A 14,840-nucleotide genomic window follows, 5' to 3' on the forward strand; every position below is an offset into this window, starting at 1 on the left:
GCGGAGATTGCTCTATTACGAGCAATGACTTTGAAAGCTTTTTTCGGGACGGAATGGACAGGCTCTATCCTTCAGCGATACTATGTCTGGCTCCTCGACTCCGTTATCGTCAACGAAGACCTTATCCACGGCACCGTCGCCTAAGCCAAAGGCAAATGAGCTCGAGGCCCTTTTCTTCAATCCCCGGATACCGGCATCTCACCTAATAGAATATATCGCTTCGAGGCCACAGACTAGCTCCACGATTTTTGTGTATGATTTGGCGGAGCAGACCGGCTTTGGTACGCTCACCAAGTCCTGGGCGAGGTCTGGCAAGGAGTCAGCCCCCGTCGTGGACTTGCAGACGAGGGCTGGCGCTGGATTGACTCTTGTTGGCCGTTTGTCGGAGGGTACCAGCCAGGATGGCGTTATCACTGCCTATACATCGACCAAAGGCCTTTCGATGATGGCCTCTTCTCTGTCCTACCTTCCGGAGGCAGGTCCGACGAGCAGATTGGTTCTGCAAGTCCCTAACCTTCTCTTTGCCAACGATGCCTTGTCTATTTCGCCGTCTCTCGCCCCTCTCGCTACTTCCTTACCTATTCTCCCAAGCAGCCTCGTCATTCTTCTCTCCGCGACCCCTCAGGAAGCAGCTGATTTTGCGCATATATCCTACCAACTGACCTCTCACCATGTTGTCCATATCTTCGACCACTACGCAGCGGCGCGTGAGATAGGCCACTCTATCTCTCCGCTATCCCCCATCCCTGTTAAAGAGAATAGTTCGGTGGAAGGTGTCCTGGCCCATGCCGGATATTCCTTCTTTGACTATACTGGCGACTCGGAGGCGGAGACCGTGGTCGTTTTGTTGAACGGCCCGTTAGCACTAGCCGCCAAAGCCATCGCCAGCCGATCTACGGGCTTTGGAGTCATTTCGGTGAATGTATTGAGACCTTGGGATGAGGACAGTCTTCGGGACATCTTGCCCAAGACAGCACGTATCATTCATGTTTTGGATGACGTCCCGACCGCTTTGACGCAGGGATTTTTGTACCCTGATGTATTCGGCGCACTGCTCTACCATGAGGCTGTATCCGCAATTCACGGACATCGCGTTACTCCCGCCCAGACACAGTCGTATGTTTCCAAGGAAGATGCGTTCATACGCTTCCTCTCAAAATTCGTGCCTGCGTCTGTCAAAAATGTATCGGCTTTACTGCCCTCCTCCGCCAAGAAGCTGTTCCTCTTTAGCACTCCCAATTCCGTGTTGACATCCTTTTCACACGTCTTGGAGGATGTTTTCCTGTCCAACAAAGGCGTGTCAGCGCGTCTCCTTACAGATCACGACGCATTCTCCAAGTCGGGGGGTATCACTATCAACCGTATGCTTCTTTCGCCCAAGAAGGATGTGTCGCCTTTCCTCCCCATCCCTGTCGCTCTTCCTTTCGAGAAGGACGAAGTCGATTTTCTGGGTATATTGGACCCAAGCCTCGTCAAATCCCATTCCCTAGTCAAATATGCGAAACCCGGCTCTGTGATCCTTGTTATTACGTCCTGGTCGCCTGCGGAACTGTTGGCTAATCTACCTTCAGAGTCCCTCGCGTCCGTAGCGCAGAAAGACGTTCACCTTTACACCTTTGATGCTGCGGGCATTGCCTCCCAACTTGTTGATGCCTCTAACACCGACGTGGTTGAAAATGTCCTCGTCACCCTCGCTTTCCTCAGGCTGTATCTGGGAGGTGCTGCACGGGAAGACCTTGTGGCCATTGTTGCAAAAAGTGCCTTCGAGGGTGTTGTTCAGGGCACTTCGCTCGATGCGGTGAACTCTGCTGCTTGGTCTGGCTTGGTTGATATTGAGATTCCCGCAGTCTCAGAGGAGGATGTCACTTCGAGTGCACCGCAGAAGGACATTGAGTTCAATGCGGTTGTCGTGGAAAGCGACGATGGTGATTCGGTAGCCACTGGTGCGTACGTGGGTACCTGGCACGATGCAGCGAAGCATATCTTGTTCCATGACGCTTTCACACCTTCTGGACTGGCTAGCGAAGCCTCTCTCCGTCCAGAAATTCCCGATGACACTTTCCTCGTTACATGCGTAGTCAACCGTCGACTCACCCCTCTGGAGTACGATCGCAATGTCTTCCATCTTGAATTCGATACCAGGGGAACCGGACTCAAATATGAGATTGGTGAAGCGCTAGGCGTGCACGGTTGGAACGATGCACAAGAGGTCCTTGACTTCTGCGATTGGTATGGCGTCAACCCTAATCGTCTCATCACCATTCCCGTGGTAGCTGGTGAGGATAACATGCACACACGCACTGTCTTCCAAGCACTGCAGCAGCAGATTGATCTCTTCGGCCGTCCGCCCAAATCGTTCTACACCGATCTCGCGCCTTTCGCCACCTCATCCGTCGACAAACACTCTCTTCTCTTCATCGGATCAGCGGAAGGCTCTTCGACTTTCAAGAAATTATCGGAGAAGGATACGGTTACTTTCTCCGATGTGCTGAGAATGTACCCTAGTGCCAAGCCCGGCATAGAACGACTGTGTGAGTTGGTAGGCGATATCAAGCCAAGGCATTACAGTATTGCCAGCGCTCAGAGTGTTGTGGGAGACCGTGTTGATTTACTCGTCGTAGCTGTAGACTGGCAAGCACCAAATGGTGAGTGTCAAGCGTTTCGATGTGAAATTGCAGGGCTCTGATGGCCCTTGAACCCAGGCTCTATTCGCTATGGTCAATGTACACGATATCTGGCTGGTCTCAAGGTTGGCCAAAAAGTCACAGTATCCATCAAACCTAGTGTCATGAAGGTAAGCTGTATGTATACCTGATTGACTTGTTTTTGACTGACTTTTTCCTAGCTGCCACCAGACAATATGCAACCGCTCATTCTCGCTGGTCTAGGCACGGGAGCCGCACCCTTCCGAGCCTTCCTGCAGCACCGCGCTTGGCTCCTTCAACAAGGCCAAAAGGTTGGACCCGTCTACTACTACTTCGGATCTCGGTATCAGTCAGCGGAGTATTTGTACGGGGAAGAAATCGAGTCTTTCATCCTCGATGGTGTCATCACTCGTGCTGGACTAGCGTTTTCTAGGGATGGTCCCAAAAAGGTCTACATCCAGCACAAGATGCTCGAAGATTCTGAAGCGTTGGCTACCATGATCCAAGACCAGAAGGGCGTCTTCTACCTTTGTGGACCTACGTGGCCGGTGCCTGACGTGTATGAAGCCCTTGTTAACGCGCTTGTCAAATACAAGGGTCAAGATGTCGCGTCTGCTGGGGAATATCTCGAAGGTCTCAAGGAAGAGGAACGATATGTACTCGAGGTATGAATTTACTTTCGTGTCAGGTTTCCTTTTGACTGAGCCGATTTCTAGGTCTACTAAGTGTCGGTCCCTCACTGTGAAGTAGTGATCTATCTGTTTGGTTGTATAGTAGTATATAGATCGTATACAAATTATACCTTCATTTCCAATACTCGTGTGGAGACAAATACAAACTCTTTAAGTACGCAGTCACAAACCCCCGCTGATATGGTATGTTTGCAATTGGGGGGGCTTTGTCTATTGCTTGAGAGCTTAGTGACCCATCCACTCACTCTATCATACAAAATTCTTCCGCTGCCGACACTACTAATCATCGTCCACCCATTCGTTTGCAACGACGCGTCGAACATACTGCTGTACCCATCCAGGTCGGCGTGCATGTTGAGCAGCGAGTTCTTCGCGTCGTCGCTCTCTGCGCCGATTCTCTTCCGTGTCTTCGCCATCGCCACGGACCTCCATTGCATTGGCTTCCGTCCGTATTCGCCCTTCTCGTCGGCGTAGGACAGCTCTTCGTCGATCCCAAACTGCGGGATGAACTGTCGTCACCAGCAACATCGCGAATGCCATGCATTTCTGACCAAACGTGGGCGGCTCTGTTGCTGTTCCCTCAAGTCCCCGTTCCTCGTTGGGTATGTTGAAGTTGGCAAAGGTATCCAGTACTCCCATAGAAGGCGCTTGTGCTCCGTCCACTCCTCCGAGCTCAGCAGCAGCAGCACCTGGGGCATCGGCCGCCGCAGCTGGACGATTTGCCCGGTTATCCCGGTTATCATTAGGTGCTACGTCTCCAGCCGCGGGTTGCCGTTGATCTTCAGCTGCAGGACCAATCCATCTGTTAAAACCATGGCGAGTCCATATTTCATACAAGGCCCATCCCATTATCAGGATGCCAATGAATGGCTTCCGTGCAGGCGCAAAGAAATAAAGCAATAACAGTGTTCGCAGTAAAAGGAATGTGAGAGGCAGTAGAAACGGGCGTATTTGGAGTTGGGGAAGTTCTGGGGGCGCCGGGATCTGGTTACCCACAGGAACGTCATTTAAGACGACGTTCTGAGGATTCTGAATAGTACCATGCGGAAGCCCAAGTTGCTGCAGGAGTGCAGTAACTTGGGGAGGGATAGCATCCTGCGGCGTTGTCTGAGAAACAGTACGAGTTGGTGCAGGAATTGCATCTGATTTTAGAATGGATAGCGTATAAGACAAAACCTGTAGCGCATGCTGCTGCATTGCGGTAGGGGCCTGTGATGGATCCTCCAAGCTCAGATAATTCTTACCTCTAGAGAGAATGATTAGTAAGAGACCGGAGACCAAGATAACTACTGAAACGCACTCTCGTACAACTGGCTTGTACCTCACGCCACCAGGCGTACGAGGAGGATAGTCTTTGTCGAAGATAGCTGGCCACGACCAGCCTTGACTAGCAAGATATCTCATGGCCTCCCTCCTCGGTGTAGTTGGATGCGACATTCGAACAATATCACACTGCATGAGAGCGAGGAGGGCATTGCGATGCTGGAAGATCACGTAACCGAGCGACGACGACAGCGAAGGAACAGTCCGCGATTGCGTCTGGGAAAGTGAGTCAAGAAGCCGGTCAATTGAAGACGATGCGAGCGAAGCAGAGGAAATTGAAGATTCAGTTCTTGGAACCTGTGGCGGTGATTCCGACCAAGCGGTAGGATGAACCGCTAAATGAACAATCCGTGATTCGTCAGGGGACTGACTCAAAGTGAGAGGTAAGTAACAAAGTAACAGTGGTACAACAGACTTACGGTCCAAATTGAATCCAGCTTCTCATGATCTGCTAACGCTCGACCTCGCCAAATGAGTCTCTGTCCATCAACACGAGGTCGGCCTGCACAAACTGTCTGAATCTGCTCTTTGACCGCCAGTATTGTGGACCCGCTGTCGACATTGACCGTGAATGAGTGAGCGTAGGCGGGCAGCTCGACGTGCAACTCGACCAGCGACATGGAAGTATGGGAAAGTGTTATCTGCCTACGTGTTTCCCGGCAGTGTTTCTAATGTCACGTGTATGATCGCGACACGGCCCGAAGCTCGGAATTTCCCGAACAAGGGCTGTCTCTAATCTTGGCCAAAATCCGGTGCAGACCTTCCAAAGCATGACATTTAGGCAATGACAGTCGAATAAAAATACAAGTAATACAATCGAACACTGACGGCAATTACGAAGATATAAGTTGAGCTCAAACACAGGTCACAGTAAAAGCCTATTACAAGTCAAAAGACACTGCGAGGACGTTAGGTTAGACCGCGTGTTAGGCAAGAACAGTAAGGCATACCATCTATATAGGGTAGCTTTCTCCGCAGCTTGTTGGTCGTAGTCTGCACGACCGCGTGCATTTCGTGGATTACCTCAACAGAAAGTAGGGAAGGGGATATATTGAACTCTTGTCGAAGCACTTTCATGCAAGCCCGTAGTGGTAGCTACGCCACGCCAAGGATGCAGTGATGAATATGAGATTTGCAATATAACAGGTCGCTTACCGTCAGTATTGGGTCCAGACGACCGTAGTCTTCATCCATATAAGTTGAAAACTGGCCGACCATCTGGCCAGCTAGGTTAACGCATGCCTGACGGGACTCTAGATTCGTAGACCCTAGTAAAAGATGAAGTTCTGTCAAGGCAGTTATGTCGACAATCTCCGCCACCTTCAGTGCTCGAAAAAAGTGTTCATCAACGTCAAGTCCTATGTTCAACATGCGCGGTTGAACGCGAGATAAATGAAGATGTATCCTTCGCATAAGATCCCAATACTTGATAATACTTCGGCTTGAACGGGTCGAGCCTATAAACACGTTCAGATTGGTTAGACCTACCCTATTATGTCCACTCACAGCATTGCTCATCCTCCCAAAGACAAATTAGCTGTTGAACTTCTTGAATATACGTTGCAGCAGTCGTCCTTGCACAGACTGCAAAGATATCAATCGGAATGGTAGAATGGAATTCCTTGTATGGGTTGAGACGAGTAAGAGACCATAGTAATTGCGCACTCACCGACAACAAGTACAGCTCCGAATCGAATTCTGGTTGGAAGAGGCAAGGAACATGGAATTGAACATGAGCCGCCTTGTCCACGTATAACACTTGCAATATAGCTCCAATCTCGTCCTCAGTAGCAGGTATAGTAATAGTATCGTTGTTTGAAGTTGAGCGTGATGACCTGACTAGATGGAGGTCATACTGCATCACGAGGTGGGCCGATTTGAGTAGATATTCGCGGCCCTTATAAACGTCAGCCCTTGGTGAAATAATATAAAGATATAATTCCGTGTGCTCGTAAGGATGCTGTAGGGGGGAGGATTTCCCGGGAATCATTCAGATAATCGAGCACGCTTTGCAGTTGCATGGACTCGGTGATCGTTCTGAAATATGAGGATTCCTCCTGGAGAAAAATTAGCGGAAAGCTCAGAGATCACACGTTGACGTACCTGTACCAGGGCACCCCATAGCTGGGCAACATGGACCATAACAGGATGTACAACAGTGTTTGATACGTCCCCACGGCTGACTGCGAATAACTTCTCATCTGACAAGCAAACTCCCAATTGGGCTCTATAGGAAAAAAAAATTTCGCGCCTACATTAGATCAGTTTTCCTATTCGCGAAGAGAAAGGTTGTGTCCGCGTACATCGGAGTGAGATCAGACATGTGGAACACTTCCATTCCACCTTTGTCTATAGGTATTGGCGACATCAAGTTGAATGGGTCACCTGTTAAAAGATCTGCGTATGGTGGGATTATATCGAGGACTGTTGCAGCTGTGGATTGGTTGGCGGATCCTTCGATAAATAGCGTAGAGAGAGTTTCGTCCTTGGTGGGTAATATAGGTTCGCTGAGAGGTCTTTCCGAGCTAGACCGACTAGATGATGAGTCTGAGTCCGAGATACACTTGTCCTGGGATTCGTAGACTCTCAGACGTTCTTCAAGTTCCCTTATACGATCGTAGAGTTCAGCCTTGATACTTCGATGCACGCCATCGTCATATTGACAATCGTCCTCCTTGTTTGCGATTCGACATGTAGAGCAAAAGGGCCGACTGGCGTCGCATTTCTAGTCATACAACTGTTGATCAGCCCACTATGTTATTATATTGGGGGACTAATTACCTTCTTCTTACGTCTATAAAGTATATTCCCTTAAGTAAACGGTCTCAAAGAAGAGAAACAAAGCGATTACCGGCACGGTACGCAAGCTGCTCCTTTCTGCAGGAGGTCACCTTTTGAGGCCGTGGGAACGGGGTCGATGTAGACGCAATTCACTGACTTGCGCGCCTTCGAGCACGACCCACAGGTTGGATAGACACCGTCACAACGCTCCGGGGTACGTTAAAATACCGCCATCCCGCTAAACAAGATCACTCACGACTTTCCGCGCCCTGTTAATCAACGGCACTACGGTAAGAAGTATCCGAGGGTCGGAAGGTAAAATACTGACCTGCAGGGTGTACAAGTCTTCGGCGCCGCCTTCAACATGAGCTGGTAAGTAGAAGAAGTTGCCATGGATTTTAACACCTCATCGCCAGCAGTCCTTGATAGCGTGGTGATCTTCACAGTAGTAAGTATGAGAGTTTACGGCGGCGGCCATGATGATGGGTGATCGTAACTAAGGTTTTCCAACACGCTAGTCTCGGACTTTGCCGAGATTTGCAGTATCACAGGGCACCGGCACTCCACATCCTCGGACCGGAACCAGATGCACGTACCGCCGACTATCCTCCTTTCTCATTGCTGCTCAGTTGCAACTCCTGCTCATCCATTAGACAGCCTTGCTGTTGTCGAGAACTTATTTGGAAGAACAGCTCCAAATATCTCGGACCTCGAAGCCATGAGCGGTGATGCCGAAGAAGAAGAAGCCATTCTGACGGAAACGTTCTACTACAGCTCTACCCGTGCCGCATGGCAATGAAGAGATTCGAATTGCAGGTATATTATGTTCCTTTTCAACCGGAAAATGCAATGCGCACCTCTACAGCGTCTCCATCTCCCAGAAGATACCACATATGAACAAATGGGGCCTAATGCCAGGGTATTCCTAGAGACGTACCTCAATGAGTGTGCGATCTATGATGTGAATACGGTAAATGATTTTTACCGATATTCTCTGATGTCCTTCTCGTCTTCGGATCTTTTCTGTCACCACCAGAGTCTACAAACGGACTATGACTGCTCTTCGAGATGATCAGGATTCGGCGGCTGATTGCGAGTGATGCCTTATTTGATACCGTCTCCGTCCCCAGTTAGCTCAAACATCGTCTCCAGTGTTTCTGGTACGAGCGTCTGGGTGAACCGTCCAGCCTAGCGCTCGGCTTTATGACGGCGCTTCAGTTATTGGTGAAGCGGTGGTTGCATCACTTCATGGCTTTAATATCTGGGAGGCAATCGTTTGGCAGTATCAGGCAGTTCTAACATACAGTTCTGCAGAGATAACGCGTCTTCAAGCACTACACTCGTGCACCGCGCTCGCGACATTCGTTCCCTTAGTCGTCTTTCTCGGTCTCCCACAAGAGTCACCTGCCCGGGCTGTTGGTATAATCTCCGTGGCTACCTTTCCTACCTGCTGGCACTGTGACTCCTCTGCCTCTCCCCTGTGATCTAGTCCGTCTCTGCTTCAAATGTGCGTTGTCGTATCTCATTCGTAACATTTGACGCGTTCTTTGTAATTATGCAGTAGGATGATATGATGATCCCACTAAGAGTTTTGCTGCTAACACGTCAGGATGGAAAAACTTGCAAAAAGTATATGTCAGGTGATACATCGTTCAAGGAACTGTATTGGCTCTTTCATGTCACCTAATGCACTTGTCCACCTCATCGTGATTTGATCACTCGGTGAGTGATAACCATCAAGGCAGAACAAACACTTTGCCCTTCAAGCTTTGTCTTAGTTGTCCTCTTTGCATGGCAGTCACAAAATGTGCCATACTCAGAAGCCAAGCTTGATGGAGGTGCCAGTTTTTCATTCACGCTGATTTGTTGGCAGTATCGCTCCGTCGCTAAAAGTAAGCGTCGATTTCACCGTATCTATTTAGATGTATAACGAACCCGTTAGGTCCATGATCATCGAAGATATCGGCGTTGTGGTAACTGTTTCGCTCATTATTAAATCCCACGAATGATTGCTTCCGGTTTCATTCTTTCATCTAGGAGAAAATTTTATGCAATTGAGTGCCGCCGCATCATCGACGACAATGATACTTCTGCAATTGAGCTATTCAGTTCTTGGCCGCGTTAGCGCATTTGTAAGGCTTGTCGTCATCTTGTCCGCACATGACATGGCCCTTGAATTAAGGACCACGTAACCTTCCATACAGATGGACTATCTAACAATGTTCTCTGGTAATGCAAGATTCGGCCCACCGCAGACGCCTCAAGGATGCAGACGAAGAGGATCCATCTTCGCGGCGCACAAACACAGGTTTCTCGAAAAATCTTTGGCCGCCTTGAACATCATCACCCGATTTTGTGCGCCATTCTCGACATTCCTGAACATATCCTGATTGACACTCTACCATCTATTCGGGCAGCAATCCCTTTCGTCGTCTTGAATTCCTACTTCGCGCGAGCCCCCACTCAATAATACACGAAATTTTACCTGTCACTTGATCTGATGTTCAGCTGCTGCCATTCAAATCGGAAGGACTTAAAAGCTGGCGTGGGATGCCAAAGTCAAAGATATTTTCGAAGCGACTCAGCACGTAAGTATCCTTGATCCGTGCGGCAGGATGCCTGAGAGTTTTTTAAGATCATGGATTTTGTCCGCCATTGGTACGACTCATTCGGGGTTACATTTCAGTAATAGACATGGTCCAGGCTCTCATCTTGACGATCCGATGGTCCAGCAATATACTGCATGCCGAACTCTGCTCCGTAAAGATAACAATTGGACAGAAGATCTTCAAAAAGAGATGATTAGGAGGAGCAGCTTATTGCTCGCCACGTAGTCCTGGTAGAACGACTCCCGCCGCCGCAGGCTTGGAAAATTGTTCACCAGGGATAGTCTAAAGATTTCTCCATCAGCAAATGTTTATGTCTGGAATTACAGGTAATACTTTTCTTCCGGTGACAGGAGTGGACGGTAAAAGGTCATATTACATTTCACAACGCGGACCCCGGATGCCTCTTTCTTGTGCAAATGCGAGAGTAAGCCAGTGGATTACTTCTCATAATATCTACGGGCACACTTCTCACTAGTACCAAGAGGCTTCTGTATACAACTCTACCGCTTACATTAGACCTCGGTCTCTTTGTCGCCTTTGGATGGCCGTGAAATCCGAAGGACAGTAAAAATTCAGACATTATTGAGGACCTTTGATCAGGGGACTAGGAATCAACGCCGTTGTGGCTTTCGCCAACTCTATTACTAGTAGCGTCGTAATTCTTGATCCTGTATTTGCTCGCACCGTCGTGTGTCCAGTTCACGCGGCTTGGAAGAATGTAATTCTAGGAGTCCGTATGTATCCTTTCACGGACTCCGCGGTGTAAGGCAGGCAGTGTGAACAGGTGTTCACAGATCATTTACCTCTTCTACGTAGAGTCCTAGCAGTGCCAGTGCCCGTTTGGATGATGTACTACTTATGATGCCGAAGCGTAAGCTGCTACAGCTGGAGAAGTCAGATGAGCACCATCACCATTTTGCAGAACCCCACATATATCCCGGCTCTAAACCATACAAAATCTTGGTAAATGTACTACTCATTCATCCCTGGGTACGTCGTAGTTCAACCTGAAGCCCACTTTAGGCAACACAGAAACAACCAAGTCGTTTTACAACATATGCAAGCTTGAACATTGCGTGATTAAACATCAAGACGACAGCCTAGCTTATTGTACAGCTTGGGAGGTTCCAAGGAGATATAGGTCTAGAAGGTTTCGGAGACCCGAAAAAAAGACTAAGAGAAAAAACGACAAGTAGTTGATGACCGTTCGAGGGATTATACCAACTTCAGTAACCTAAGTCGCATTTTCTCGAATATAAGAGACGATTTGGAACTTCGTGAGCTGCGTGTTTCATTCGGTCTCCCAACGATCAAGGTTCCACTTCCCCGTCGCATAAAATCTCTTTTTTTTAAATCAGTTGTGTATAGGTCGCCAACATTTTTTCATCCGCGGCCCAGTAGGACGCAATGATAAGTCTTGGCAAGCGAGAATTTAAAGTTAAAGCAAACTGAAGGAACGTCTAGGACGGTGCCGGGTCATCGGTCCGGGGTAATTGAACCAAAAACAAGTCCTGACGTAACGGGATGAAACGCGATTCACCACCTGCAAGCTCCTTTGGCGCTCCCTTATTATGTTGCACAGAACCTGAGCTAAACATCCCCTCTTTCTTCTCGCCCTTCTTCTATCCCCGCCGTTTCTCACGTTGAACATTGAGAGATGCGCGGACTCTTTACTATTCTTGCCAGCGCTCTGTTTAATACTGCTGTTGGACAATTATCACTACCAAATCCGCCATTTATACCGCCTTCTGCTTCCAATGGGACAGTGTCTTCTTCAGGAACTCCCAACCCACAGTGGAGTACATTGCTGGGGAATTTGATTTACTTTTATGAGGCTCAGAGAAGTGGGAGATTACCTTCGGACAATCGTGTGGGGTGGCGAAATAACAGCGCCTTAGAGGACGGATCCGACGTCAACCTTGATCTAACAGGTTCGTATACAGCTTAGGACGTTGGTTTTCTCTCTAATATACTTTCAATAGGTGGATACTATGACGCTGGGGGTGAGTATCACTGTTAAACCACCACCACGGTTGATGCTCATGACTTTACCGTAGACTACATAAAGTGCACATTCCCTCTGGTACGTGAGATGTAGCCATCTTTAGTCCCAAGTATTCACTCGAGGGTAGTCCTTTACGATCACGTCAATATGTTGGGGTGCCACGGATTTCGGAAAAGGTCGGTATACCTGATCTCCTTGTACGCTCTGATTCACGGAAATCAAGGTTATGATGATTCTAATCAAACGGCTTATCTGGATTCCATGATACGTTGGGGCTTAGATTGGCTCATCAAGGTCCGTCATTTCATGCTCAAGAAATCCACTCTGTAATGATGTTTTCCGACAGGCCCATCCCTCAAACGATACATTATACGTGCAGGTTGCTGATGGTTTGAAATTTTACCTCCAACTTTCTTTGCAGTGCTCAATCGATTTTTACCTTGCAGCTAATGTGGATAATAATTACTGGGGCGGCGATCAAGATATACCAACACCGCGACCTTCCTTCCAGATCAACGATACCTCACCTGGGACCGACGTTGCCGCCGGTGTCTCTGCAGCCTTCTCTGCATGTTCTAATCTTTACGCCAACCGTGGTTTTGGTGGGGTTTACCAGTCGCCAGCGTCTTTGGCAAACACTACCTACTCGGAGATACTCCTCGGGCATGCACAGAGTTTGTTTAATTTTGCCGTTAGTGCATCTGGCGGACAAGTTCTTTATCAAAATTCTGTTCCCTCCGCCGCAGAAAGCTACGCATCTTCATCGTATGGGGATGAATTGACTCTGGCTGCATTGTTCCTGGCTTGGGCAACTAATTCGACTACTTTGTACCAACAAGCGGAGAACTATTATAGCTCCTTTGGGCTTTCAGGGCAGAATGGCGTCCTCAACTGGGATTCAAAGACCCCTGGGCTAGCTGTTTTGTTTGCTCAGATCGCCCAGTCCAGCTCTTCCATCGGCAGTGACGCCTCTAGGTGGCAACAGGAAGCGGAGCGATATTTCGATAGGATAGTAAATAACGGCGGACCTGCGTTTGAAACGAAAGGTTAGGACTATTCTATTTGTTTGGACTATATTTAGTCAACGATGATCAGGTGGATTGCTGTACTATGACGGAGATTCCGATAGTGCAAGCCTCAACCCCGCCTTGAACGCGGCAATGTTAATGACTAGATATGCACCCATGGCTACTTCATCCGAAAAGACGACATCATACATGGTGCGTACAGCTACCATATATTAATGTTCGCAGCACTTGTCTCATGGGTTTCCTAGAACTATGCACAGAAACAACTAGATTATGCTCTCGGGAAGAATCCTATGTCGGGTAGGTTCCAATCTTTCCTCGAAAGATGAGGTTGCCCAATTTGAGTTTTAGCTCCATACGTTGTCGGTTCAAATCCCAACTCCCCTTCAAACCCTCATTCGGCCATGGCTAGCGGTGGAAGCGATATTAGTCATATTGACACCTCGCCAGAAGTGGAAGCATATGTATTGTACGGTGCCGTTGTTGGAGGACCTGATAAGAATGACAACTTCTACAACATGCGTAGTGACTGGGCACAAACTGAGGTATGATTCTTTTCTATGTGTTGATGCACTTACTGCATAAATACAGGTTGCCCTGGATTACAATGCGCCTATGCTCACATTGGCTGCAATGCATGTTATGAACGATACGAGTGATCCGTACTTCACAGCTCTGCAAGAAGGAGCGTATGTTCGACCACAAGGCGGGCCGTGCGATGCTGCAATTAGGGACGGATGTGGAAGCTCTAGCAGGTTGAGCAAGGGGGCAACAATCGCAATGGCAGTTTGCATCTCCATTGTTGGGCTTGTGCTTTTGTCGCTGGCGGCATACTATTTTTGGGTGGTTAAGAAGAGAAGAAGATCATGAGTGTTTGAAAGGATTTTAAGGACAGTTATTCATGAACTCGTGTTTGGACTGGCAATGACTCGCTTTGTTTTGCATGTGTACATATAGTCAGCAATGTACACTAATTGGAAAATTTTTACCGCTTCACTTGAGGCTGAGAGCGTCACCGGGTTTGACCACTCACATCATGCAACCCCGGGGATCCCTTTAATTTTCAGCTTCGTTTTGGTGTCGTCAATAGCCCAGATTAAAATCACCGATCGTTTCCTCCTGCCGGTATCCTTGCACACTGTTCCACTGCAAGGTATACCCGCTACTAGCGCCTTTTTGGGCTGGCACTGCCGCGCTGGAGGATGTTTCATCTTCGTTGATGATCGGGTCCGAGAAATCAGGTGAAGTAGCCTCCTGCGGCCTTGAGCATTCAACATTGCGGTTCCGTTGCTCCGGGAAGACTGTAAGTGGTTCCTTGAGGAACTATGGGTCACTTACCTGCAAAATACGGGTCGCCCGTTATTGATATCAGCGGCACGGGTAAATGCAAGTACCAGCCTTGATGATATTTTGTCTTCACAGAGACTGCAATCATATCTAGGTTACAGGACACGTAGCCTTTCACTGCTTGGTTTACAATCTGGGAATTATTTGCCCATGAGACTGTATTATAAGTGGATACGGTACGGTACTCATAATGGGAGGACAGTGAGGGATAAGAGCGGCAAGAGGCCGATGCACCCGAGGCGCACTGGATATCCAGTAGCCAAAATCGCAGTTGGATGAACCAGACGCGCTTAGCGTCTTCTGTATATTATGTATTCGCGTCCAAGTTAGATGGGAGGATTACATTGAAGACTTTCAAGTTATTCGAACATGCTGACGATGCTTCGGGCCGGTCAACCGATCGAGTCCGC

The 14,840-nt window shown here is 48.5% G+C and overlaps 5 protein-coding genes across 5 annotated transcripts; 3 read left to right on the top strand and 2 right to left on the bottom strand.

The window, feature by feature from the left end:
- The first annotated feature begins 26 nt into the window (after positions 1–26).
- On the top strand, positions 27–3,438 carry EV420DRAFT_1325414 (uncharacterized protein). Its single transcript, XM_060468738.1, has 4 exons — positions 27–2,645; positions 2,703–2,794; positions 2,846–3,310; positions 3,362–3,438. Exons 1-4 carry the CDS (start codon positions 83–85, stop codon positions 3,368–3,370), a joined length of 3,129 nt encoding a protein of 1,042 aa, XP_060338706.1. The 5' UTR covers positions 27–82; the 3' UTR covers positions 3,371–3,438.
- Positions 3,428–5,314, bottom strand: EV420DRAFT_1758587 (uncharacterized protein). Its single transcript, XM_060480550.1, has 3 exons — positions 5,080–5,314; positions 4,638–5,026; positions 3,428–4,583 (listed from the first exon to the last, which is right to left on the bottom strand). The coding sequence occupies exons 1-3, from the start codon at positions 5,278–5,280 to the stop codon at positions 3,617–3,619; spliced, it is 1,557 nt and encodes a 518-aa protein (XP_060338707.1). The 5' UTR covers positions 5,281–5,314; the 3' UTR covers positions 3,428–3,616.
- Positions 5,315–7,945, bottom strand: EV420DRAFT_1504407 (uncharacterized protein). Its single transcript, XM_060471245.1, has 10 exons — positions 7,766–7,945; positions 7,523–7,648; positions 6,964–7,385; positions 6,764–6,911; positions 6,667–6,717; positions 6,330–6,557; positions 6,167–6,281; positions 5,816–6,117; positions 5,611–5,755; positions 5,315–5,558 (listed from the first exon to the last, which is right to left on the bottom strand). Exons 1-10 carry the CDS (start codon positions 7,832–7,834, stop codon positions 5,542–5,544), a joined length of 1,623 nt encoding a protein of 540 aa, XP_060338708.1. The 5' UTR covers positions 7,835–7,945; the 3' UTR covers positions 5,315–5,541.
- Positions 7,946–9,293: 1,348 nt separating this feature from the next.
- On the top strand, positions 9,294–9,944 carry EV420DRAFT_465685 (uncharacterized protein). The gene is made up of 3 exons (XM_060482242.1): positions 9,294–9,333; positions 9,384–9,573; positions 9,646–9,944. Exons 2-3 carry the CDS (start codon positions 9,490–9,492, stop codon positions 9,829–9,831), a joined length of 270 nt encoding a protein of 89 aa, XP_060338709.1. The 5' UTR covers positions 9,294–9,333; positions 9,384–9,489; the 3' UTR covers positions 9,832–9,944.
- A 1,635-nt stretch (positions 9,945–11,579) lies between these two features.
- EV420DRAFT_1504422 (9 glycosyl hydrolase) lies at positions 11,580–14,110 on the top strand. The gene is made up of 11 exons (XM_060471246.1): positions 11,580–11,981; positions 12,033–12,053; positions 12,108–12,133; positions 12,183–12,231; positions 12,279–12,349; positions 12,402–12,444; positions 12,502–13,101; positions 13,151–13,275; positions 13,332–13,383; positions 13,435–13,628; positions 13,675–14,110. Exons 1-11 carry the CDS (start codon positions 11,708–11,710, stop codon positions 13,951–13,953), a joined length of 1,734 nt encoding a protein of 577 aa, XP_060338710.1. The 5' UTR covers positions 11,580–11,707; the 3' UTR covers positions 13,954–14,110.
- The last annotated feature ends 730 nt before the right edge of the window (positions 14,111–14,840 follow it).

The sequence above is a fragment of the Desarmillaria tabescens genome, assembly GCF_030435595.1.
Source record: "Desarmillaria tabescens strain CCBAS 213 chromosome Unknown EV420scaffold_2, whole genome shotgun sequence".
NCBI classification, from domain to species: Eukaryota; Fungi; Basidiomycota; class Agaricomycetes; order Agaricales; family Physalacriaceae; genus Desarmillaria; species Desarmillaria tabescens.

Bases quoted from the DNA above. Each gene is read 5' to 3' on its own strand.
- EV420DRAFT_1325414 (XM_060468738.1), top strand. From the start codon at position 83: ATGTCTGGCTCCTCGACTCCGTTATCGTCAACGAAGACCTTATCCACG. The intron at 2,646-2,702 runs GTGAGTGTCAAG...CCTTGAACCCAG, and splicing joins AGACTGGCAAGCACCAAATG to GCTCTATTCGCTATGGTCAA. The intron at 2,795-2,845 runs GTAAGCTGTATG...ACTTTTTCCTAG, and splicing joins TCAAACCTAGTGTCATGAAG to CTGCCACCAGACAATATGCA.
- EV420DRAFT_1758587 (XM_060480550.1), bottom strand. From the start codon at position 5,280: ATGTCGCTGGTCGAGTTGCACGTCGAGCTGCCCGCCTACGCTCACTCA. The intron at 5,027-5,079 runs GTAAGTCTGTTG...ACTTTGAGTCAG, and splicing joins AGCTGGATTCAATTTGGACC to TCCCCTGACGAATCACGGAT. The intron at 4,584-4,637 runs GTGCGTTTCAGT...CATTCTCTCTAG, and splicing joins TACAAGCCAGTTGTACGAGA to AGGTAAGAATTATCTGAGCT.
- EV420DRAFT_1504407 (XM_060471245.1), bottom strand. From the start codon at position 7,834: ATGGCAACTTCTTCTACTTACCAGCTCATGTTGAAGGCGGCGCCGAAG. The intron at 6,118-6,166 runs GTGAGTGGACAT...ACGTGTTTATAG, and splicing joins TTGGGAGGATGAGCAATGCT to GCTCGACCCGTTCAAGCCGA. The intron at 5,756-5,815 runs GTAAGCGACCTG...GGCGTGGCGTAG, and splicing joins GTCTGGACCCAATACTGACG to CTACCACTACGGGCTTGCAT.
- EV420DRAFT_465685 (XM_060482242.1), top strand. From the start codon at position 9,490: ATGCAATTGAGTGCCGCCGCATCATCGACGACAATGATACTTCTGCAA. The intron at 9,574-9,645 runs GTAAGGCTTGTC...CCTTCCATACAG, and splicing joins TTGGCCGCGTTAGCGCATTT to ATGGACTATCTAACAATGTT.
- EV420DRAFT_1504422 (XM_060471246.1), top strand. From the start codon at position 11,708: ATGCGCGGACTCTTTACTATTCTTGCCAGCGCTCTGTTTAATACTGCT. The intron at 12,232-12,278 runs GTCGGTATACCT...ACGGAAATCAAG, and splicing joins TGCCACGGATTTCGGAAAAG to GTTATGATGATTCTAATCAA. The intron at 13,384-13,434 runs GTAGGTTCCAAT...TTTGAGTTTTAG, and splicing joins CGGGAAGAATCCTATGTCGG to CTCCATACGTTGTCGGTTCA.